We start from the raw sequence: 24,544 nt of genomic DNA, 5'->3' as shown, positions 1-24,544 counted from the left end.
TCGCGATTTTTCTGTGCGTGAGAAAATTGATGTGTGGCGTGAGAGCGTGTGAAAAGTGTCAATTGCGTGTGTCTCACGGTGAATGCGTGAGAGTTGGAAGCTCTGGTTACGTTGGCGCTAGCTTGGTCAACATCAGCGAATGCTGTCTGTCAAATTAATGTAATTCAAACTAACAATAAAAATGTAATATGAACAAAACGAATATGAACATATTCACTGGTAAAGGTGAAGGGGAGTAGCTTGAAGATGTCATATTCATATTCTAGAGTAGACCAACTCACTTTCTGGAGGTATACTGCCCCCATCTGGTATGGAATGTGGAGTATGAATTATTATTTTTTTTGACACAAGGCACCTTTAAACACCTGTGATATATCTTGATGCGCACAGTTTTATTTCCTTTTTTGATGTAAGTGTTAAGATGGATATATCATACAGACTTCCAGCCAAAAATTTAATTTAGTTTTAGCTAATCAGTTGCAAATGGTATTGGGGGCGGGGCATTATTATTTGTGCATTTGATTGGACAAAAATATGTGTAGTCCAGGATGAGTCATCAATATTGGAGTAGACTTTTCATAAGGAAAAATGAATATTATATTATAAATATAATATAATATGCATAAATACATATTATAAATACTATCTAAAATATTTTTAACATAATAAATGCAAGTATTACATTAACAATAATATTAGTGGTAGTTGATCAAAATATATTTTTGTCATTTTTACAGTGTAGTTATAAAACTATTTAGAAATTCTTTAATAAAGAAGTCAACAAATTCAACATTTGTATTTTGGCAAGTACAGTGATTTGTTTTTCCTGTGAATTGCTGCTAAAACACTGTGAGTGGTGAATGTCTGAGTTAGAGGACCTTGATAGTGCTGAACAAGGACACAGATGGTTGTCCTGTTTATGTTATATTTTGCTAATATGTTTCATGATGCAATGTTTTGCAAGGCCAAATATAATTGTTCCAGTTAAAATATTAAACAGATTTTTTAGGCTGAACAGGTACATGTATCAGTGTAACTGTAGGCTCACAGTTGGGGCTGTTGAGTGATGGAGGTTATTTATTCCTTCTCTCTTCCATAAGGTAAACTGTGGATTGATGACACTGTTATGGATTCCATACAAAGACAACACAGATGTAATTTATATGGAAATGACGTGCAGAGAGCGGACAGAGGCCTGAGCATAATTGACAGTGAGTTTATGAATGTGTGTTTGTGTGGCTTGCTACACTGGAATTATTTTCTCAGTGTCAAACCATCATGGTCTGGAGGAACAGGACACACTGACACCTGCTATCGGTGGAGGACGGGTTTTAGTCAGTGATCATGAATCAAAGTTCAGTGTCCTGCAAAAGCGCAGCAGTGCACGGCCCAAACAGTAAATAAGCATAGCGTTGAATAGATGATGAATTGCTATCATTACAGAGCAGAGCATTTAGGATGCTGATGTGTAAAAAAGGGAAACAAACAAAAGCATTTTTAAAGAGATAGTTCACTCAGAAATGTTTAAGCATGCTCCTTTAAGCTTTAACTATATAGGGCATATCCTTAAATTTAATCTATTACTACTTGGTTGATTGCAGCAAGTGCATGATAATGGTATTTAAATGACCACCCATAACCAACAAGGTCAAAATCACCATGATGGACACAAAGCCCAGCATGATACATTGCAAAGCATGATAACAAAAGAGATGCTGCAGTGGCCATCGACACACCTGGACTCGCCAGATTCTATTAAAGTTCAGTCTTTTTGGCTGATCCTCCATTAAAGTTAGAGGAGCCGTGCTGGTGTGTCTCAGTGCTGCATTCTGTTCCCTCATGCTGAAAGATTTAACTTGCATTTCCTGAAGTCATTCTCAGACAGACAGAAAAAATGAGCAGGATTATAAAGGAGTATGCAGGCTTGAAGTTCAACATCAAAGGTATTTTGTGGAGAGAAACATATATGAATTCACTTTTGAGGTGAGAAATGATAACTTTCTAAATTGTGGAAGGCTTAAAGTAAGTTTCATGCTTTGATATTTGCAGCTGAATAGACCAGGATGAAGGGAATAGGATTGAGCCAGTGTGTGTGTGTGTGTGTGTGTGTGTGTGTGTGTGTGTGTGTGTGTGTGTGTGTGTGTGTGTGTGTGTGTGTGTGTGTGTGTGATTATCGAACTCAGTACTCTACCATTACCATTGGCTGATGGTGTGAAATGGGCGTTAGTGTTCTGACAGGCCCCACTGAGTTTAGTGGTTGTAAAGATTAGGATCCTGTCAGCCTGTTTGACACAACACAACATCAGAATAAGCAAATGGAGCCAATCGCAGAGAATCCAGACAATTTAGACAGAGCAGAGACAGACACTGGACCAGGGGCGGCCATTTTAGCGACAGTGGGCATAAGATGGCATCCTGCCCTGGATATCACGAGAGATCTATGTCACTGCCCCTTAGCTTCTTTTTACATCCACTATATTCACTCTGTTCCAAATCAAGGAGCTGCCTACTGCCTACATATTTGGATGCACTCTGTGTAAGCATTCAAACTGAAATGGACCCTCATGAGTAACTGATTTGGAATGCACTACAAAGACAACAACTGATCCCAACATTAAAGGGATAGTTCACCCAAAAATGAAAATTGTCATCATTTAATCTCCCTCATGTTGGTCCAAACCTGTGTGACCAAAAAATGTTGTCTTTTGTTGTTTTGCTCATACAATGAAAGTCAACGCAACCCAATGTTTATTCTTCAAAATATCTTTAATTGTGTGCTGCAGAAGAAAGTAAGTCACACAGGTTTGGAATGTGTGACAGAGTTGACAGATAGACATGAGGGTGAGTAAAAATTAATAGAATTTTCATTTTTGGGGGAACTTTCACTTTAAGTTCTCCAACGACTCCATGCGTTTTAATAAGTGCAAATATATATAGCCCACACAAAATGTATTATTATTTAAATGGATTAAAACACACACACACACACACACACACAGACGGTTAACTATTTCACATCAGTTTTTCATCCTACTCTTCTTCGTTCTCCTCATTTCCTCTCTCACACCTGTATGGTAAACTATGTGTTGCATTTCTTATATTCCAAGGTCCAATCCGCCTCCTTTTCCTCTCTGTCTTCAGAGTGGTTGAATGCAGGTGTTGGGTGACGGTTGAGCTAAACGTGTAGGTGCGCTGTTGATGAATAGAGGGAAGGAGAGAGTTTGGTCGAAATGATGAATGGCTCTCATTAGGGCGGTAATTTGTCACTTTCCATCTGACTGGGCTCCAGCTGTCTCTTCCTGAGCTTTTTGGCCTCTTTGGCTCACCGTCTCCTCACCGGCCAGATGGGTGGAGAGATATTGTGCCGTGCCCCATGTGCTAGCTAGACCCAGACCGCGGTATTAGAATACGTCTGTGAGCGCATTCGTGAGAGTTTGCCGAAAGGAATGCCTCAGTCAGCGGCATGTCGACTTCCATCTCATAATCCGTGAATCTACCGAAATGATTTTCACATAATGGTATTACATTACATAATCTAATTTTGGGAGCGCACTTACCCAGAGGCTCCAACAAGTGATGGAAAAGTTAGACTCAGCAGCAATCAAAATAAAACAAGACACTGGACAGGCTTAAACTTTATGAATTATGAGCTGTGTGAAACCAAGCGTCACAATGCAGTTTCATGTAGTCTATCCACAAACTTTCTCAAATCGAGTTTTGTCAGAATGGACTAAAGCCAAAAGCAACGGCGGCGAAGAAATGCTGGGTAATGAGAGACTGAACCCAAAGTACAGCTGACGGCTCTTTTTAGCTATAGCAGACCAGCCATGTATAGCTTCTTGTCAACAAAAGGCACACAACTGATGCTCATGGACCTCAGTCAGAGTAGACGTCATATTTAATTTTACCTTAACAAAATCAAGCCTGTGAGGGATAGAATACAGTCGGTTCAAACGACTGCACCTGGGTATTGATTTTTCATTTGGCAAAACATTGAAAATGTTTTTTCCCAAAAATTCCTGGTAAAAAAGTACATGAGCAATAAATTATGACAGCATATGTTTTTACATTGAAGCGTGCATTTTTTTGAAGTCAGTTTAGTGTAATTTAAAACATCCGAGTAGATTGTACTTAAAAATTAAGGGCAACATTTTTTTTTTTTTTTTTTTTTTTTTTTTACAGTGTATAGACAAAAAGTGTGTGTGTGAGGAAATACACACTACTGTTCAGATGGTCAGTAAGACGTTTTAATATGTTTGAAAGAAGCCTCTTATGCTGAGCAAGGCTGCATTTATTTAATCACAAAAAAACAAAAACTGTAATATTGTGAAATATTATTACAATTTAAAATAACAGTTTTCTATTTGAATATATTTTAAAATGTAAATTATTCCTGTGATGGCAAATCCGAATTGGGAATACTGTGAGGTATACCGTCTTCCGTGTCACATGATCCTTCAGAAATCATTCCAATAATGCTGATTTGTTAATATGCAGTGCTTTTTCAGGACTCTTTGATGGATAGAAAGTTCAAAAGAAAAACATTTAATTTAGAATATGCATCATATTTTTCCCCAGCCTATTTAATTTGTATTTTGCTATGAGCAGCTCAAACTAATTGTGCAATGTTTTGAAAGTGCCACAAAGTTAACACTCTTCAGGAAATCAAAAGGTGCCTCTGCACATTGAGTTGGGATCGGAGAAAGTATTTCAAAAAAAGTTGAACTTCAGTGCATTCAATCTACCTAAGGGCCAAACCAGGGACGTTCAAGGTCAAATCAGCTTTCCAGGCCAGCAGATCCACAGTAGCACATCTTCTCCCATTAGATAAAGGGAATTTAGGAAGGACGGCAAAGGAGAAGAATCATCTAGAGGAACAGGTGCCCCCCCTCAGCCCCCTTCTAACGAGCCTTTGTTCTAATAACACAAAGCAATTTATACTGACCTTTATAGAAATGTAGCAAAAATAAATTACAATAGTTAAAAAATGCCCCTGAGCCTAATTGCAAAGGAGATTAAGTTTCCTATAATTGCTTTTGGCCACCTAATGCATTTTTTCCTTTTTTTGTAATTAAAGTGATTTAAAAATTTAATAACCCCCAACACACACACACACATACTGTAGGCGTATACACACAAAGGCTTCTCTTGTCCAGTGCCATAAATACTCTCATTATTGAGGCAATGGTCCATTGAAAATGGTGTCATGGTTTTGTGTGATGAATATTATGTGCTTGTTAAAATGAGTGCAACGACAATAAACATTCTGCCTCTGAACTGTTTTAAATATTTATTGAAACTTACCAAATATTATTCTCTGTTTCTGTTCAGAGAAAATGATTCATTGGTCCATCTACTAGCTTGACAAGAACACTCCTGCAACTTCACAGAATTCCTGCAACACTTCTGTCCTCAGATGCCCATATGCGTTCTTTATTTTTACGGCCGTATTCTCCATCCATCTTTTTAGAAGTCAAGCTAATCAGCCAGCAGCACACTTAACCTCTCGCTCTTTCATCTGCATATTCGCTGAGCTTTTCAGAGTTTATTCATCTCCTCGGTGCATTAGTGAAGATCCCAGTATCTCTCGCTATTTCTCTCCTCCCATTTACTCGTTCTCAGTTACATATGCCATAGATGCTTTTATGAAATGCTGACCATAAACATAACCTTCCATCCTCGTCTTACTTTTTTATTATTTAACAGGACTCTGCCCCGTGTCCCTGGGGTCTGATTAACAAGCAGTCCAATCGGCCCGCTTCTTTACATAATATGCATCCGTCTTCCGAACAGAAGAAAAAGGAGAAAACAGTATAGGACACATGGCAATTCAGGGTTATTATTATTAATACATAAAAAGTGTTAGTTTTAAAATTTCGTAAACTTAAATGGCTATTTAAATGAAAATAAAGACCTATATACTACATATATATAGTAAGTCTAAGTATATATAAGTATATCTAAGTCTAAATATTATTGACAACTGAAATATATCATATTTAGACTTAGACAGTTATTACTTTTACATTGTTAAGAAATATTTCTATTTCAAATAAATGCTGTTCTTTTGAACTGTTTTCAACATTGATAATAATAATAAATGTTTCTTGAGCAGCAAATCAGCTATATCAGTAATAATGCAGAAAAATCCCATCTCAAGTATACATTACATTTTAAACAATATATTAAAATAGAAAACAGTTCATTTAAATTGAAATGATGTTTCACAATATATCCGGTTTTACTTTATTTTTATCAAATCATACATTTGTAAATGGTATTAAAAGAAATACTAATGTGAAAACCTCTAATAAGCTCTGCGTTTTACGTGTTGGTGTGTGATTCTGGCACAGGGCAGCGCTAAACCAAATCAATAACACAAGGCACAGCCAGCAACCTCGACTCAATATCCCTGAACGACCGCAGACTGTACTGACAAAGGAGTCACGGGGAGAGGGAGGACGAGCGTGTGCGGCTGTGCGAGGCTGTGCTCGAAGAGGAAAGTTGAGTCAGTACACTTTCAATATGCTTTCTGCATTCAAGGTCTTCTACAAAAGCACCTCTTCACCCTCTCTCTTTCCTCCATTTCTGCTAACAGGCAGTCAGGGTTTGATGCGATGAAAGGAAGATGAAAGGGTAGCTGTGTGTTTGCGCGTGATAATCTGTTTGTGTACCCATGCGGCTTTTTGAAGTTAAGACAGAGAGAAAGTGCACAGTCTCCGTTTGATCCCAATTAAAACGATGGTCAATATGTTGTCATTTTAGTTTTACTGATATGAATCTTAAAAGAGCTCCACTCGGATGTCTGCAGGCCCGATAACAGCGTAGCACGATTGTAGCGAGCTCCGTCTTTTCCCTCAGTGCTGTCATTTCAGGAGTAATTAAGGCAGGTAATAGCCTCATAATTTCTCCGCATTTATGAGGACTGACTGCACACAGTTCTTTAAAAGAAGAAGAAAAAAAGCCTTTGCAATTTTACCTCCAATGTCATGGCAATTACTCAGAAGCTCAGATGCATTGAAAGGCACTCGTGCATTTGCTTGGAGTAAGAAAATTACATGCACTTCATAACTGCTGGCTCTTTATTGTCATATAGCGTATGTATACGGTTCTATTACAGGATCCTGTTGGGAAATCACATCCGAAACATCTGTATTACAGTGATGAAGTAGAATGTGTTTGTGTGTAAATGTACTCATGCAATGCTCCCAGCGTGGAGTTTTACTGGATAAAAATGCTGTGATCAGCTTTTCCGGTCTGCTGTTCTGCAGTCCAAGCACTCCATAACTCACAAACGCGCACACATGTACATGAACACACTAACTATTTACTTCTACCTAAATTTTCTTTGTACATTGTGAATGCGCAGTGAGTGTGATGTCATTTTCTCATTATCTATGCACAGGTGTGAGCAGATCATTTATGTATGCATTCGTGAGCACATATAACTTGCACTGTAAATTTAGTTTGTGGCCTCATAGCTTGCTTTTATGAGAAACACCTTGGAGCTCACTTTATGAGAATTATTTTATGAGTACATTCATTTGTTGATGTCCACATCACAGGGGACTGTTGTGGTTAAGGTCAACATGACATCAAAATTGACCCTATTTACCTTCTTACTGCACATATCTGGTATTATTGAGCACATTTTTATCAGCACATGTTCTAAAGTGAAAAATGAGACCAATTAAATTGCCTTAGAAACAACTTAATAATTAATATTAACTGATTGCCAAATAGATACAGGTGCATCATTTTAGGCTATACTGTTGTAGGCAATGCAGCCTTTGGTTAATTTTTACAACAGTAACAGCAAATTACGATAGATTTGTAGAAGAATTACCATTGGAATTTATAATAATGTTCTCAAGGGCCTCCACATATCGTAAGCTTCTTCAGAAGTGAGTGTCCATGGTGTTTCAGGAGGGGAGTAGTACTAAATAATACTAAATACATATTCATGATCAGAAACAGATCACAAACAGACACTTTCATGATCCATGGTCAATGCAGTCCTGCATTTTTGTATTATCGTGTTTCACTTGCAAACACATAATATCATGGAAGTAAAATGGGTTGTAAACATATCATGTTGATCACACTAGTGGGTGCTTATCACATAAATGAGAGCATTAATATCATTTGTCTATGTGCTTCACGATTCAGTGTAATCTGAGTGTTGTAAAACTGTTTATATGTTGTCTGTAGTTTGTTGATATCTGCCGTGTCATGTCACATGATCAAGTTTGTCTCCTCCTTTTCTCTGTCCATTCCTCAGGTCGTCCTCTCCCTCCCTCCTCCTCCAGCCTCCTGCCCCCTGCTCCTCCCCCACCCGCCCCCCTCCATTCAGCCCCGCCTACCATAAGGGAGTGTCAAGTGCCCCTGCTGGACAGCAGCTCCTCCCACACAATGCTGGAGCCCCACCCAGAGGACCAGATCTCCAACTCATACCTGCTTCGGGCACAGCCCCCCACTGGTAAGCCCCTCCCACTCATATCTCATTGGCTGACACCCCCATCATCATCTTACTCATTTACTGTGTTCTGTATTATCAGTGGGTTGTCTGCTATGAAAATAGTAGTGTCCTAACTAGACGCAACAAAATGAGCAATAAAATCAATTAGGCTACGTTCACACTGCAGGGCTTAATGCTCAATTCCGATTTTTTGAAAAAATTCGATTTTTTTGCAAGGCCGTTCACATTTCCAATTAAATGCGACCTTTTGTGATCTCCTGTGTGAACGTGAAATGACCCAGAAGTGACCCGCATGCGCAGAAGAGTACTCAACGGTCAACGACGTCACTTGTTGTTTGCGGAAGTAGCTAAACTTTAACCAGAGCCCGTCTCTGCTTTAACTAACTGTGATTCTCTCACTCTCACACACACACGAGCGCACGCAGCGACCGTTACACAAGAGCCAGACAGCAGCCGCTGACCTATCTAATATCAGATTCAGCACAAATAAGTTAACATAATGGCCGTGGGCTTTTTTTTTTTTTTTTTTTTAATTAACGGGCTCGTCGAGGTCGACCCGTTCGGCAGATTTACCTCAGCTCGACGAATATGCAGTCCGTTTTCAAACCGACGACTACTTCAATGCAGAATTATGACGTTTTTCGCGTATCAATGACGTGCGGGTCGGATACATGCGACCTGGCCGTTCAGACTGAAGTCGCATTTGAAAAGATAGGATTTGTATCGGATTTGGGACCACATACCCAAGTGGCCTGGGTCGCATTTGAAAAGATCGGATCTGTGTCGTTCAGACTCTCATGAAAAGATCAGATACAGGTCGCATAGGGGCAAAAAAATCGGAATTGGGTCGTTTCAGCCTGCAGTGTGAACGTAGCCTTAGAGCATTTTTGATGATAAATTTTGGTAGCCTAGAAATCTAGATGCACCATAGCGGCAGCAAATTTTATTTTGCAGCCAGGGTAGTCTAGCAACTCTCCATAGACTTTCGAGCTGGAAAAACCAAACTCTAGTCAGGCCAATCACATCATGTATAGAGTCGGTGTGCGGGCTTTACATAATGACGACAGAGTTGCGATGGTTCCCTGCTACTTGAAAACAAAGAATGGCTGCTGCTGCTGGCGAACAGCGGTCTTTCGGATCGACTTTGGCCGCGACTCTGGAGGACTTGGAGTTAAGCTTTTCTTTGAGAAAAGAACAAAGAACGGCACTTAAGTCATTCTTAAAAAAAGGAAGATGTGTTCGTAGTTTTGCCGACCAGATACAGCAAAAGTTTAATCTGTCAGCTAGCTCCGCTGTTGGGAAAACGCTCTGGTTGGTTGTAGCGCTATCCTATTGCGTGCAGAGGGAATTTCAAAGACAACTGTTTATCCCGCCCCTCGGATTGAGCCGTGCCAATGGTGAGTTCCAAGACCCAACATCTTGATGTGGGTCTGGCTTGCCAGGCTATGATTTTGGTCCTTTGTTACATTGTCAATGGCTGCTGGATATCTTCAATCTCCCACTGAACATGAATAATCGGAGTTTTCTTTGGCTTCCGTCACACTGCACTTTCCTTTCTTTTTTTCCTCCTGTTTTAGATCTGCTTTTAGACTATTCAGTCACTTTTGCTGGCTACCTCAATGGATAAAATAACATGGTCATAGTAACAGGGTTCTTATTGTTAAAAGTGCCTAATTATGCTTTTATATATATATATATATATATATAATACCTTTCATGCAGTGTGTAATATAGCTGATTGTGAATGTTAAAGGTCTGCAAAGTTTTAAAGATCAAAGTGCACTATAAATAAAGTTATTGCCTCCTAAAGAAAGAATCAATTCTGAACTGCCGAAACGAGTCGTCAGCAATTCCAGTCTCACTTCCTGTTACATACCAATGTAATACATTTGCATAATGCCAGCCTATGGTCTTTATTGGCTGCCCGTGAACAATGCCTACTTAGACCCGCCCTCAAAAGCTCTAGTTGTAGCTGAGACCTGGAAGGGTTTGGTTCGTATTGTCAAAATGTAAAAAAAGACGCTGTTTTAAGTGCTGTGAATCCACTTTGCATGCAGGACTTGGGCTGGAATTGATACAAAAACACAAAAAAACAACTCCATTACTGTTCATATCACCTTGTATCAAGTGCTGAGGAAGTTCTGGAGCTGAAATTCAGATATCGTAATGGACGTTTAATTTCCAACATGCTGTAAATGATAGACCACGACCAATCACAATTCATGTGTTTGTTTCCAATCTGACCAATCAGAGCAGAGTAAGCTCTTGGAAAGGAGGGGTTTAGAGAAGCTGATTCTTCTAACAAACTGTTTTCAGACAATGTATATTACGAGAAAATTTAAGTATTTGAAGTACTAAAATGACTAAAACTAAAATTGAACTAAATATATATAAAAAATAAAAATGACAAAAGCACAGAACAAAATTAGTCAAATAAAAACGTAATGTAAAGAAAGATAATTTAGAGTATTAAACAATACTAAAGTAGTATATATATCTTAAAATAACACTGCATATTAACGATACAAACAAACTTGTATGTTTAAAATGCATCTGGCTTGTAAAATTTCAATTTCATGTGTTTGTTTCCTGGTTCACAATCCAAAAAACACTAAACTGACATAGTTTGGAAAAGCAGGAAAAATAAAGAAGAAAGATTTTTGCTGTTTTCCTACCTGTGTGAATGTCCCATAACGTAGGAGAGATGGGGTTTATCGTTTGTCATTTTGTCATGTTGCGCTTGGCTAGGACATAGTGTTAGTTGTTGTCCCTAAAAAGGTTGTTTTATTATATGCTATTTATGACTAGTGAAGCTCAAGGTGAAAACAAATGGATATGATATCAAACAGCATTGGTTTCCTACAAGGGCATTAAATATGAAGCACTGATTTATGTTATGGTGACTAATTAGACTTTCTCAGGTTGTGTAGAACCTCACTATGCATCACTATATCACAGCTCAGACTGAACAGAATGTGTGTCTGAGTCATCCTAGTACAGCTGCTCTCACGCAGAGTAATTAATGCTCCGTACGCTGCACAGTCCTCCAAACTTTGCCCCGCGTCCAAATCTGCAATCCAGGGGATATATTTAGCGGAGAGGAGAAAAAAAAAAAGTTGTTAATGTAATTTCTGCTGGAATATAATCTATTGTTAATGGCATTAGCCTCTCCTTTGATCTGCTATAAATCTTTATTACGTCTGATCAGGGGCCCAAGTTCAGGAGCAACGCGATTATAAACCTTTTAAAATGACATTACATCATGCCTCTAATTGGTTTACTGTTTGCTGCAGCAACATCAATCATTTGCAGACTAACCACGCTGTAAATAAATTCACTCCAACACTGCCAGCACAACAGCTCTAGACCGACGCACCAGAAGGATTATGGATGAGAGAAGATCAAAAATACAAGAGGGGAAATCATATTGTCTTTCGGTGCAGACAAGGTGACCACTAATAATTTTATTGAGCCTGTTAGTAGTCTTGCTTTTCCTTCTGAGCTGCCATCAAATTTGCATTTGCTGAAAAGAAACAGCAAAATAAGAAAGATTTTTTTTTTTCGTCAGAATCAAAGAATGTAATCTGTGATTAGTATTTTAAATATGCCAACAGAACAGCGACAATAGCGATGATGATGATGATAATGATAATGATGGTAATAATAGTATAACTATTAGTTATTTTATTCTTTCAACAATTTAGTACTGTATTAAATTCCTGAATATAAATGCTCTAATCAAGCTGTAATTTTGATGTAGATGCAAATATCTATACATTTCTAGATTCTAATCAGCTATATGAGAGAAAACTTTTTTTGCTTTGGCGAATGCCGTTCATTGTGATGCAGTGTTTTTTTTTAACCACATTTCGAAAAATAACTACTTTGAATATTAAAGGCTTGCAAATCATCATTCTTATTTCATATTCTTTACAAGTTTGTCATATAGTTTGCATTTCCTTGATCTGATGACACATTCAGCTGAGAGGAGTTTCAAAGCTCGCAATTAGCCTGAAAATAAAGCGCTAAATAATTGCCTTATTATCATGTTGCCTTGAGCTTAGATTTTTGTGTACAAGTCTGAGAATGTTGCTTCAACAAGTGAGTGTATATGTGTGTTTTACATCTTGCTGTGTTAGATTGAGATTGAAATGTGTGTTTGCGTGAGACAAAGTCCAATTAAATGTCCTGCAATCTTGTCGAGGGTGATTGCTGTGCAGGAATTGAAATGTCTGGCCAGTAACCCAACGTACCGAGGCATTACAAAAAGGAAGAGTGCTCTGAGTAGATGTTGTGTGTCTGGTGAGTGCATTTATTAATGGTTGGTTTTGTATTTAAATACATAAAAGCTTCAGAATTCGAGATAGGGGAGTGTATCTCTGTATTTCTGCTTAGTTTATTGCGGGTCTGTGCTCCAGTGGGCGACGTGCACAGCTGGACTGCGTCTCTGCCAGTGGGTAGCGCTGACACTGGTGGCATGCACACCGTGCCACAGTCATTACTTGAGCTATTGCAGCTGTCAGCAAGACCCTGTGACTGGCTGCCTGACTGTGTTAGAGAGAGATCTCTTAGAAATCTGACGAAATGCCTCCTTTTCTGACATGAATTCTATGTTAAAAAAAAAGGAAGACATAGAAGATTTGGAAATACTTTCTTTTAGACATATACACTAAAGAAATATTTCAAAATTATAAATGTCTTTACTTTCACCTTTGATCAGTTTCATGTTTTTATGCATTATAGTAGTACTATTCATGATTCTACTTTTAAAGAGTCAAGAGTTTTTTAAGTTGCGCTTTGAAGTAATTTCTCCCATCTAGCGGTGAAATTGTATTTTGCATTCAAACGGATACTGCTCTCTAGTGCCTCGCTTTTTCAAATGCGTGTTGCAACTACAGTAGCCATTATGTACCAAGAAGCTATGACAACATGTCTTCCAATAGCACTTCATCGAGTTGAACTATACATGTTCTACTGTTATGCTGCCTAAATAATGAATTACACTGAAAAAAAGCTTATAATTTAGACCGTAGTATGAAGTACCGTGCAGTGCAGCCTTTCATATTTGCCGAGGCAGTGAAAAGCGCCTCTCACTGATCTCCTTGTCTGCTGGTTTCAGTCACGTGACGCTGGCTCTGAACGAAAACGCGTTGTGTAAACGCGTTGAGGAAGGCTAGTGTTTTTTGTCCCTCTCTGCTATTATATTTTTTAAAAATGGCGGAACGACATGGAAGCCTCCTTGGATTTACTTGTCCAATGTGAATAAAGATAAGAAATTCTTTGCAATCATTGGCAGAGGTAATTTTACACCAATGAGGACATATTTATAAAGACATTGATTTTAGCCTATAAAATAATTAAAAAACTACACAGTGTACCTTTAACATCTGCCATCTCTCGTGTGTGTGTGGGGTGTGTGTGGGGTGGGGTGACTCATGTAACTGTGGGGACCCCATGAGGAAACAAGCTTATTAATCATACAGAATGAGAGTTTAAAAAAAAAAAAAAAAAAAAAGTAAAAAGGCAGAAAGTTTTCTGTGATGGGTAGGTTTAGGGGTAGGGTCAGTGTAAGGGGATAGAATATACAGTTTGTACAGTTTAAAAACCATTACGTCTATGGAGAGTCCCCACAAATATAGTAAACCAGATATGCGTGTGCGTGTGCGTGATAGAGAGAGAGAGAGAGAGAGAGAGAGAGAGAGAGAGAGAGAGAGAGAGAGAGAGAGAGAGAGAGCAAGAGAGAGTAGTGTTTGCATCGCTATCCATTTATTATAAATGGAGAGTGTCGGCTGGCTATTTTTAGCAGTTTCCAAAGTCACATACTCCTGCCAGTGAAATCAGCCGTAGATCCTAATGCGATGCATTTTTAATCACTGTGTGTTTTGAAGAAATTCTGTTAAAACAATTTAGTTTGGACTGGATGCCCCCTTAAAGCTGCAGTCCATAGCTTTTTTGGGTTAAAAATGATCCAAAATATTTGTTTTGAGCAAGTACATAACCAGCCAGTGTTCATCAGCCATCTGCTTGATTCAAAACGGTAAGCTTGAAATAATGTTTTTAATTCCAGTGGTTCTGGTGGATTTCCACGGGAAATTCGAGCATGTCTTTGCGTCATTACATCACATCTATACACATAAAGAAGAGTCTAGGCTAGTAGGCTATATTGCGTCATTACGTCTCATCTGTACACATAAAGAAGAGTCTAGGCTAGTAGGCTATATTGCGTGTGAGGATGTTGGAGGTGGAAATTTATAGCCTTTTCTCACAGCACTTTATATAATCAAACTTATCAATTTGATGGCGGATCCAGAAAGGTTAAGACGACAATCACCAGTGACAACTGGAGATTCGCCCGTTGTAAAACACGAAAGACTTCGGACTTCTGAGAAAAAAAGAGACTGCAACCGGGCTCATGCGAAACAAGGACAAATATCGGAAGGGCTTTAACAGGTTAAATATAGTCACGCAATGCTGATGTTGTTAACATTAACAATTTGCGAACAAAGTATAATTTGCACGGTTTGACGTGATATGATAAGCGATCATTGGATTTAATCGGCGCGATTTACTGCAATGCTTTTTTCCCCTTAGTTGGTCAGAACGAAAGTGGATGTTACTTGCTTGTTCAGACGACATTTTCCGGTGAAAATTCTTATGTTGGTCATACTTCCAAAAAGTAGAATCTGTGATTGCGAATGACAGTATGCACACCACCAGCGCGGTGACTGACAGCCGCACATTCTTCTCAAAACATTGGATTCATCCGCACAACCCACGTAAAGTTGATAATTTCGCGAATAACTGCAATTGCAGATTTCGAACAGAGAGGGTGACAAAGAAGAAAAACTGTGGACTGCAGCTTTAAAGCTAATGTTATGCTGTTTTTAGTAGTAATTAAGGTTGTGCTGTTGTATAATGGTTTTGTTTTTTTGTATTACTGTGTTTAAACCTTTGTATTCAGAACAGAGGGCCGTGTATGTTTGTGTGTGGGAGGGTTTTAGAGTGGGGTTTCAAAAGCCTGTTTGTATTCAGGCTGATTTGATGACTCCTCTCTCAGACTGTTATTATTGCTCATTACAGGAGGGGATTGGGCCAATGAGACTGAATGTGAGGGAAATGTTTCGTTCAGAGCCCAGCACACAGCTTGGATTTACTTCTGTTACCACCAACCAAGCTGTGTTTTAATTAAACCTCCTCTCAGAAAGAACGTCATGAGTTCAACAGCATGACCTCCAGACCAGCTGTTGTCCCTTTATTCTGAGAGAGCAGGTATCAGTAAATGTCTTTTTGAGGGATAAGAGAATGCACTGGAAAAACACTGGGATTCATTTTAGGGATTCACTACATTCAATGAACCTGTTCATTTGAGTGATCGTGTTGGATGAAACAGTGGAAACAATTTAGTGTAGACTTGACACTGCCTTTAAAAAGCTAATTTTATTCTATTTTGCAGTGGTAATTAAGTTGTATTATTATTTATTAATTTTAGCTGTTCATTATGTATTAGCATGAAATGTACTGAAAGGTTGCAAAGAAAAATTGCATAGGGAAGTCAATTCATTTAGCGATTCAGTTTTTTTCGAACATAAAAAACAGTCACTTATTCATTTGAGTCATCATTTTGAGGAAACTGTTGAAGCTATTTAGTTTAGACTTGACACTCAGATTTAAAAGTTTTGCACATGTAATTAAGGGTGTGCTGTTGCATAATTGTTTTTTAAATTGATTGTAACATAAATTAGGTGATTTTTATTTTATTTTCAATTAGGTTTCAAAGATTGTGTCAAATTGTGGTTCCAATATGATTCACTCTTTTGGTCAACTGATTTACAAATGCTTTGCAAATCAGTTTGAGCCGGTTCAAAGAAATGTTTTGTTTGTCGTCTGCCACTTTAAATGAGCTCTTTAAAGCGGAATGGATTCTGATTGGCTGTCAATGTTTGTATCATTCATCAGCCGGGAAAAATCAATCTGACAATGATTCCAACAATATGATTTCTCTGTGCCGTTATCAATATAGTTAAGGGGTGGACTCTGCTATTCTTTTGTACTGTATTTAGAACGATGTTTAGAACTACAAAACATCTTTATAATTATCATTATTGTCATCATCCTTGGTGTGAACAGGCCTTTAGACTTGTTTAGGCCAGCGGCTACGCTTGTGTGAGCCTCTGAAAGGAAGCAGAAGTCCTGACGCCTACTGCTCCTCTTGGCTGTGGCTGCTGAGCGGGCATCCTTCCTCTGCATCCGACTCTTGTGTTGAACCACAGAAAATATCAATAAACATTTTTACTGAGGCTGGGCCTGGAAAACAAACATAGTGGCTTTCTGTTCCCGCTGCCAGTGGGCCTCCGGAGCGCTACTGTGAAACTAATGCAGTGTACTGAAAGCCAATTCCATCCTGCCCAGTGCCTCCGCTTCGCTCTGCCCAGCACAGGCACGGTCCCAGAAAGAGCAGGGGGTGGGTTTAAGTGCTAACCTCAGGCACGCTGGACTGTGTGTGGGGATCTGCTTTTAGTAAGAGTGAGCTGAATCATGTAGGTTTAGATCTGTGTCAAAGATGAACTCCACGCTGCGCTATTGAGACAGGAACAAAACTCCACTATGTTTACACACACACACACACACACACACACACACACACACACACACACACACACACACACACACACACACACACACACACACACACGTACACGTACATTCACACATTCACACAGTGCTTTGATGTACTTAAATTGTAGGGTTGTGCATGTTTCCAGTGTACAAGTAGTGAATTATTTTGGCACGCATGACCGTGAGTAAACTGTCAGATCATATTTTTGTGTGTGAGTAAAAGTTTAATGTTTTTTTTTTTGTTGTTGTTGTTTTTTTTTGGTGCATTTAGAAGGAAAAAAAAATATTTCTTAATTTATAAATGATGTGTCTATTGATTGGCTCATCCATGCCTGAATGTTTTGTTATTCTATTTACTAGGAGTTGCTATTAATGATGATTAATGATCAGATGTTTGCTGGAATGTTGAGTGCGGAAATAATAAACTTTAGTTGCAAGTAAATACGGTTGCACTGTTTAAAATAACTATTCATATGGCAGTGATGTTTCAAACTGGAATCCCCAGGCGTCCGTAAGGGAGTGACATGGGTCCGTGGAAAAGTCTACAAAACAAAAGGGGGAAAAAATATTATCATTATAAAAATGAAATAGTAAAATATATAAAAATAAATAATAATTAATAATAACATAAAAATAATTAAACAAATTAGATACATAAATGCATACAACATGATTAAAATGAAAATTATTAGTTATCAATAGGTTAAAGTAGATCAAAATATGTAAATAAAAATATAATAAACAATACATACATATATTGAGTAGAAAAAAAATATAATAATCTAACTTAGAAACTAATTCAAGATTTCTTTGAGTGTATCAATTTGGTTTTATATTATGCATTTTTATATCATAGTTATATAAGTATCTTTTTATATTTGATTATTTAAATGTCCATTTCACATATTTTACAGAGCTCTGTAAAAACAAATCAGGCACTATTTAACTGAAAATCATCTGAAGAAAATAAAAATCAATTATATTCCATCTGAACATACAGCTTTTTTTATATGGCCATCAAAAGGATGCTTTTTGTAGTCAGATGATGTACTTCTCGCATCTATAAGAGACTAACTGGACCCTGCCAACCAGCCAAACCTTGACCTTTTGATTATAAAATGAATGCAAAACTCTTTCTGTGTGATTATTTTCTGAAATGACTTTCATATTCCTTTTTATTGCTGTCATGTACAAGTGCATAGGGAGCAGGCAGCTGTATGTGATGGGCCTTGAGCCGGGGTCTGCTGTATATTACATCTAGCCTCACTGTAATCTGCCTTGAATCTTGGCACTCTCCATGGCGAGAAAAAAACACCTTGTTATCAGTGAAAATGGTGGGAGGGGGTGGTTGCATTGGGATATAAGAGTAGGGGGTCTAAGTGGCTGTTTCCTAATTACACACTTTTATTTATTCACACGCAAACACAAGCCTGTGGTCCAGGGCCTCTCTCCAATCTCTTATATCATCCCAAATTGACGTTTTATGTTCTCACTCCTGTTATTTCCTGAGGTTTCTGCCACTTATGTCCAGCGGTTTATTTCAATTTGTGTTGGCTGTTGTTGGTTTAACTGTAGCCAAAAAGAGGAATTGGGCTTTAGCTCCTTGAACGTATCCTTGGTGCATGACTGACTGCTCGTTTGTGCAGACATTTCAGTTGTATTGTTAAGCATCTGAGAAAAAGTGCGCTCTCATATTTAATACAGTTTCCAGAATAACTAATGTGCAAAAGTCAATCTGTTTATAATAGGAATCAATTAGTTTTATAAAACATTCATGGACAAAGAACCTCGATTATCCTCTAAAGTAAAGCTTCAATTAGTCATTCCTAAAATAAGCGTGTAACTCTGTCAGTGTCCTACAGTAAAGGAGACATCGAGAGTGAAAAGGACAGCGATTACTGTGCGCTGCGGGTGTGAGTTTTTACCCTCACACACACAGAGCCTCTACACAGCCATTTCAGAGTTGACGCGGGATAAAAGTTGATGATGCGTGCAGAGGTTTACGAATGAAGAATGCTTCTTCATGAATATGAAATCAACCTTTTCATCAGTCCAGGAAGGGCTGACGGGGGAGCCTACAGCGTTTCACCTCAACCACAAGTGACTTGCATTTGTTGTTTTCTCAAGCAATGTGCAAACAAATATTTCTCTCTTTTTTTTTTTTTTTAAGCTGGTTGCGCAGCAATAAGCACAAAGGCATTTGTGAAGAATGAGGGAAATAGATGCTGTTATTTAACCTTGAATATTTGAAGGGAAACAATGGACTGACACAAGCAGGAGCTCTATTTAGCTTGTGCGTGATATCTCATCTGTGATTCATAAAAAATGTCCTTTTGACAATAGGAGTGGTTTGAGCCATAATTTGTCTTGTTTTTTAATGGTTTGTCAAAGTAAACAATCAGATGAGCAAACTCGATACACTGACTGTCATTTGTCGAGTAAGAATAATTATATTACTTGTGATTACATTCAATTTAACTCTCTTTAGAGATGCTGGATAAGACAGTGACAAGTTCTGTTGTGTACACTTACTACACTTTCATTCGATTGCCGAGTTCACGCGCGTGATCGTAGGTACTAAACCTATGCGCGTGAACTCAGCAATCGACTACTTTGGACTTCACCCGAAAACAGGATGTAAACACAGGTATTTGCGCTGGCTTAAATAACATTATTTTTATACATTTCTTTCACATCTACTGCAGTCAGATTCACCCGTGTTCACTCTGAAGGAATCACTCACATTGGCTGTGCACTTGTAATGACACATCAAGGATGTTAAGAGGCTAAAAGCAGGTTTAGTACTTGCCCCATTAAGTCAACAGGGTGCAAATTTTAAAAATAGAATAACTCGGTGTAGGCAACACCGATTTTTGTCGTTGTTCTCTGTATTGACAGCACTCCAAATGTACAAAAAAATGAGCTCAATGTTAAAATTGACCGGAGTTCTCCTTTAAGCAGCATAACTGTTTGCAACATTGATAATTAAAATAAATGTTTCTCGAGCACCAAATCAGCATATTAGAATGATTTCTGACGGATCGTGTGACACTGAAGACTGGAGTAATGGTGCTGGATATTCATATCACTGTAATAAATTGCAATTTAAAATATATTAAAAACAGTTTAAATTGTAATATTTCAGAATGTTGCTGTTTTTACTGTATTTTTTTATTAAATAAATACAGCCTTGGTGAGCATAAGAGGCTTTTTTTACATAAAAAACAAAACAAAAACATGAATAAATCATATTGACCCCAAACTTTTGAATGGTAGTGTATGTGTTTATGAAAAGCAACTGAGCAACAGTTATGTAGTTAGGTTAACATTTCTAAGCTACTCAAGTTACCCAACAGACATTCTGAGTTTTAATTATTTTGCTGTCCTTAAATGTTTTTACGCATGCATATTTATGCGTGTGTTTGACCGTGGGTTTGTGTACACATCCTCAGGAGAGTGTTTGAGTGTATATTGGCAGATGCTAAATGTCTCTCTCAGGTTAAGGGGTCACCCCCCTCCCTCCACATTGAACATCTGTACACTGCCCTCCCTCACCCTGCACCTGGGCCCAAAATCAGGCCACGTCTCCCACATTCACTGTTATAGCAGCATGCTGACGAGGACTTTTACTACAGCCACAGGAATCATGCCTCTAGAGAAGAGGAGGCATTCATCTTGTGGCCTCAGACAGCCATGCATAGTGTTACAAACAAACACCATATAGAGCTAATGAGAGACAGGGGCTAAACTTTACTTCACCTTAGCACTGCAGAATCACTTTCATAGTTATATTCTGCAGATCTGGAATAAACAGAATGTAGGAGAGAGTGGGGTAAGATGTGTCAATGGGTAAGTTGTGTCGCCCCCTTAATCTAGAAAGTACAATTTTTGATACGTTACGATAAAGTGACCACCGTGTGTTTTGTATGAATTTTTCTCATGTCAGAGTATGTTTTTTAAGTGGTAGGTAAATTTTATATCAAAGTTAATGTATTCAGTTCTAAAAATACACATTATACTTGTTGCTGAGCTGCCAGTGTATAAAATCTGTTAAATTATCTGACTATGAACATTAAGTAAAGTGGCAAAAATAAATTTTCTCATCTTCTTTAGAGATATTTTCACAATATATTTAATATATTTCACAATATATTTTGCTCACTGATGACAGATCTGAGTTTGGGTCATCAGAGCGATAGAGCCACAGGGCCACTTAGCTCAGATCAGTCCTGCATGATCTTTAGACAGGGGGTCAGACCCCATCACCCGCCCCACTGTGCCTGTGCGCCAGGATCACTCCCAATTCCCAGCACTCAGGGACCGGCTTTACGCTTATTCCATGTTTGATCCAACACTGTTGCCATTGTAATACAGCGAGAAACAGCAGATTACATGGCCAGGCCAGCACTGATCCACTCTACTCATGCACACACACACACACATACTCACATTTACTTTATCTGTTCTCCTTTGGTTGGATTTAGATTCTAAGAACGTTCTATTTGTCAATACACTTCGTTCATGAATTGAATCCCCCACACATACACATCCTTGTCCTTGGCACATGCATGTTCTTGTATTAAAAAAGAGAAGAAGAGGATAAGAGAGAGAGAGAGAGAGAGAGAGAGGCTTTTCACTGTCGCAGATTTAAACATGGGTCAAGCCGACAGAAAACGCAAAAGTCTTTGGCTACATCATTGGTGAATAGGAGCTTGCTACAAATCTCTTGTCTGTGTACAAAATAGGAAATTAATCTCATTGCATAGCTAAAGGGCAGTTTATTTAGATTTGAGAGTGAGCAATTCTATTTATTAATTATTTTGTTCAAAATTAAACTCAAGGCTTGGAAAGTGATTTGAAAGTTTTTTTATTAGGGCTATCAAAATTAACATGTTAATGCACACAATTAATTTTTTCAGTTTAACATGTAAAAAATATTTAACGCAATTAACACAGCATCCTTTTTTCCCCATCATCCTTTGGCTAGCATTACATTATATGACCACGCTCTTATACATGCAAATGCTTTTAAACCATTCAAGCACGATAACACACAGTGCAGTACTGGTGCGCACCAAACAAAATGAGTCTTAAATGAGTCTTAAATGAGTTAAATGAAGTCTTTAATGAATATAAAGAGTTGTGAGAAAATGGGATGCACGTTATGTGCTGCAGGTCTTAAAGTGACAGCAGCCTAATAAACCCGCTGCTGTTGATAATCAAAGAACAAAAGAAAAAGAGAAAATCACTCCCTGCTCTTGACTGAATAACTTTTTTAGCTTTAATAAGGACTAATCTATATTTAATTTATAATTTATGCAGTGAAGACTGTGAAGCGTTTGATAACTTTATTCAATTTCTGTATATATCCTACTTGTTAAATCTGTCAAAAACAATGAAAACAATAACTTTTTGTGCTAGATAGAATAGAAAAATTTTAGCCCTGATATATTGAAGGGCACAGGTAAATGTGACAATTATTATAATGGGTTAATGTGAAGATTAACTTAAATTAAAAGTATTGGTATCGGTGATGCCTTCTTTAATAAAATATAGACTACTAGACTCACTATGTTGTTTCTACATTAATTTGGAGCTTAAAGGGATACTCCACTTTTTTTGGAAATAGGCTCATTTTACAACTCCCCCAGAGTCAAACAGTTGAGTTTTACCGTTTTCGAATCCATTCAGTCGAGTTTCTGATATTTAGAAGAATATCAGTAACCAGACAGTTTCTGGTCTCATTGACTTCCATAGTAGGAAAAATATATATACTATGGAAGTCAATGAGACCAGAAACCGTCTGGTTACTGATATTCTTCTAAATATCAGAAACTCGGCTGAATGAATTGTTTAAGTCTGGGGGAGTTGAAAATAAGCCTATTTCCAAAAAAAGTGGAGTATCCCTTTAAATGTTAACTTATTACAATATAAATATATATAAAAAATAAAATAAAATAAAATAAAAATTATTTATATTTACCATGGTATTCATGGTATATTCATATATTTACCATGGTACTTTGATTTCCATATTAAAATACCATGGTATTACCTTTCAGTACCAGCCACAGTACTTTTAGCAAGCATGTGAGACTCTTCATATTATTTTAGCCTATCAGCTCATACTGATCAGACTCCTGACAGCCATAGACAGGAGATCAGGCCATGGGACTCGCTTTCAGGCAACTGTCATGGATCAACAAGCATGAGATGGGCAACCTGAGAAAATGGAAATGGTTGTGGGTGTTGGTGGAAAGAAAACTTGGATTGGGAGGTTCATCTTTATTGCATTACTCCGTGTTTCATGGGAAAACATTATTAGGAGCTTGTTTGATGCTTCTTGTCTGGCCTCCACCTCCTCCCCGCTCTCTCTTTCCTCTGATAGACAAGAGTTATAAATGTAACATGATAGAGAGATTTGTTTTCTTTTTGTTTTAAAATGATATGCTAGACAATTCCCAAGCACCGCAGGTTACCTCTTACAAAAGCAGCCGAGAAGTGAACAGCTTCCGCACCGCAGGCGTGTCCAGGTACAAAGTGTTTCACGGTAAAAGAGTCAGAGCCGGTGCTTCCTGCAGATTCATGCTTTGAATTCAGGCTGCATTAAGGATTACATGGAGCCAAACAATGTCAATTAATGCTGCTTCATGAGGTACAAAAACGCAGCATCCAGCATCGCTGGCGCAGCTTAAAAAGTGAAGACGGGAGTTTCCTGTCTGACAAGTGTCTTAACAAGCTGGGTGGTTGAGTGTTTTAGGGGCTTCCTGCCGCCACGGAATGCGAATTTGGAAAGAAAGAATAACAACACAAACAGCTTTGGCAGGCTGTCATCACAGAGTGCGTCCTTTCGTCCCTGATTTGATGTTTATTCTGATTGCACTTCACCCTCACACTGCTGCTATTCCGTTTGCATTTCCTGCATCGCTTAACACAGTTTTTGACAATGCCAATTGATAATTGATTGACAGCCTGATAAAAGGGTTTTTCAATATTTTTTTCCCCAGGAGCTCCAAACCATCACAGCCAGACCCTGCGGCCGCCCATCCCTCCACCGCACAACCACCAGACGCTATCGCACCACCAATCCTCTGCCAACTCCCTCAACCGCAACACGCTGAGTGGCCGACGCAACCCCATCCACGCCCCTCCGTCCGCCCCGGGTGACGGGCCAACCACACCCGAGTCAGTGCAGCTGCAGGACAGCTGGGTCCTCAACAGCAACGTCCCATTGGAGACCAGGTCAGTGGCCACTTTTTGCACACAACAAATCTGTATAAACAAAGAAATGAACAATGATTAACTTATATTTTAGACACAAAGTATTGGATTTATTTTTATCTGCACCGTTAAAATGTCATTTCCTGACAGACTGGAGAACCAGATCTAACTGTTTTAGAAATAGAAATAAATGACAGTTTTGCATTCAAGAAATTTTACCGTCACACA

At 38.4% G+C, this 24,544-nt stretch overlaps 1 protein-coding gene across 1 annotated transcript in view; it reads left to right on the top strand.

Moving 5' to 3' along the window:
* The window catches only part of LOC308700339 (teneurin-2-like), a 100,351-nt gene that overhangs the window by 57,582 nt on the left and 18,225 nt on the right, over window positions 1–24,544 (top strand). Inside the window, exons 3-4 of the mRNA XM_081381934.1 lie at window positions 8,282–8,479; window positions 24,103–24,337. Coding sequence (XP_081238060.1) covers window positions 8,413–8,479; window positions 24,103–24,337 — 302 coding nt within the window. The 5' untranslated portion in view covers window positions 8,282–8,412. The remainder of the gene's footprint in view (window positions 1–8,281; window positions 8,480–24,102; window positions 24,338–24,544) is intronic.

The sequence above is a fragment of the Scardinius erythrophthalmus genome (genome assembly GCF_964197995.2).
Source record: "Scardinius erythrophthalmus genome assembly, chromosome: 13".
Classification (NCBI taxonomy): Eukaryota; Metazoa; Chordata; class Actinopteri; order Cypriniformes; family Leuciscidae; genus Scardinius; species Scardinius erythrophthalmus.
This window is presented reverse-complemented; position numbering and strand designations above follow the sequence as displayed.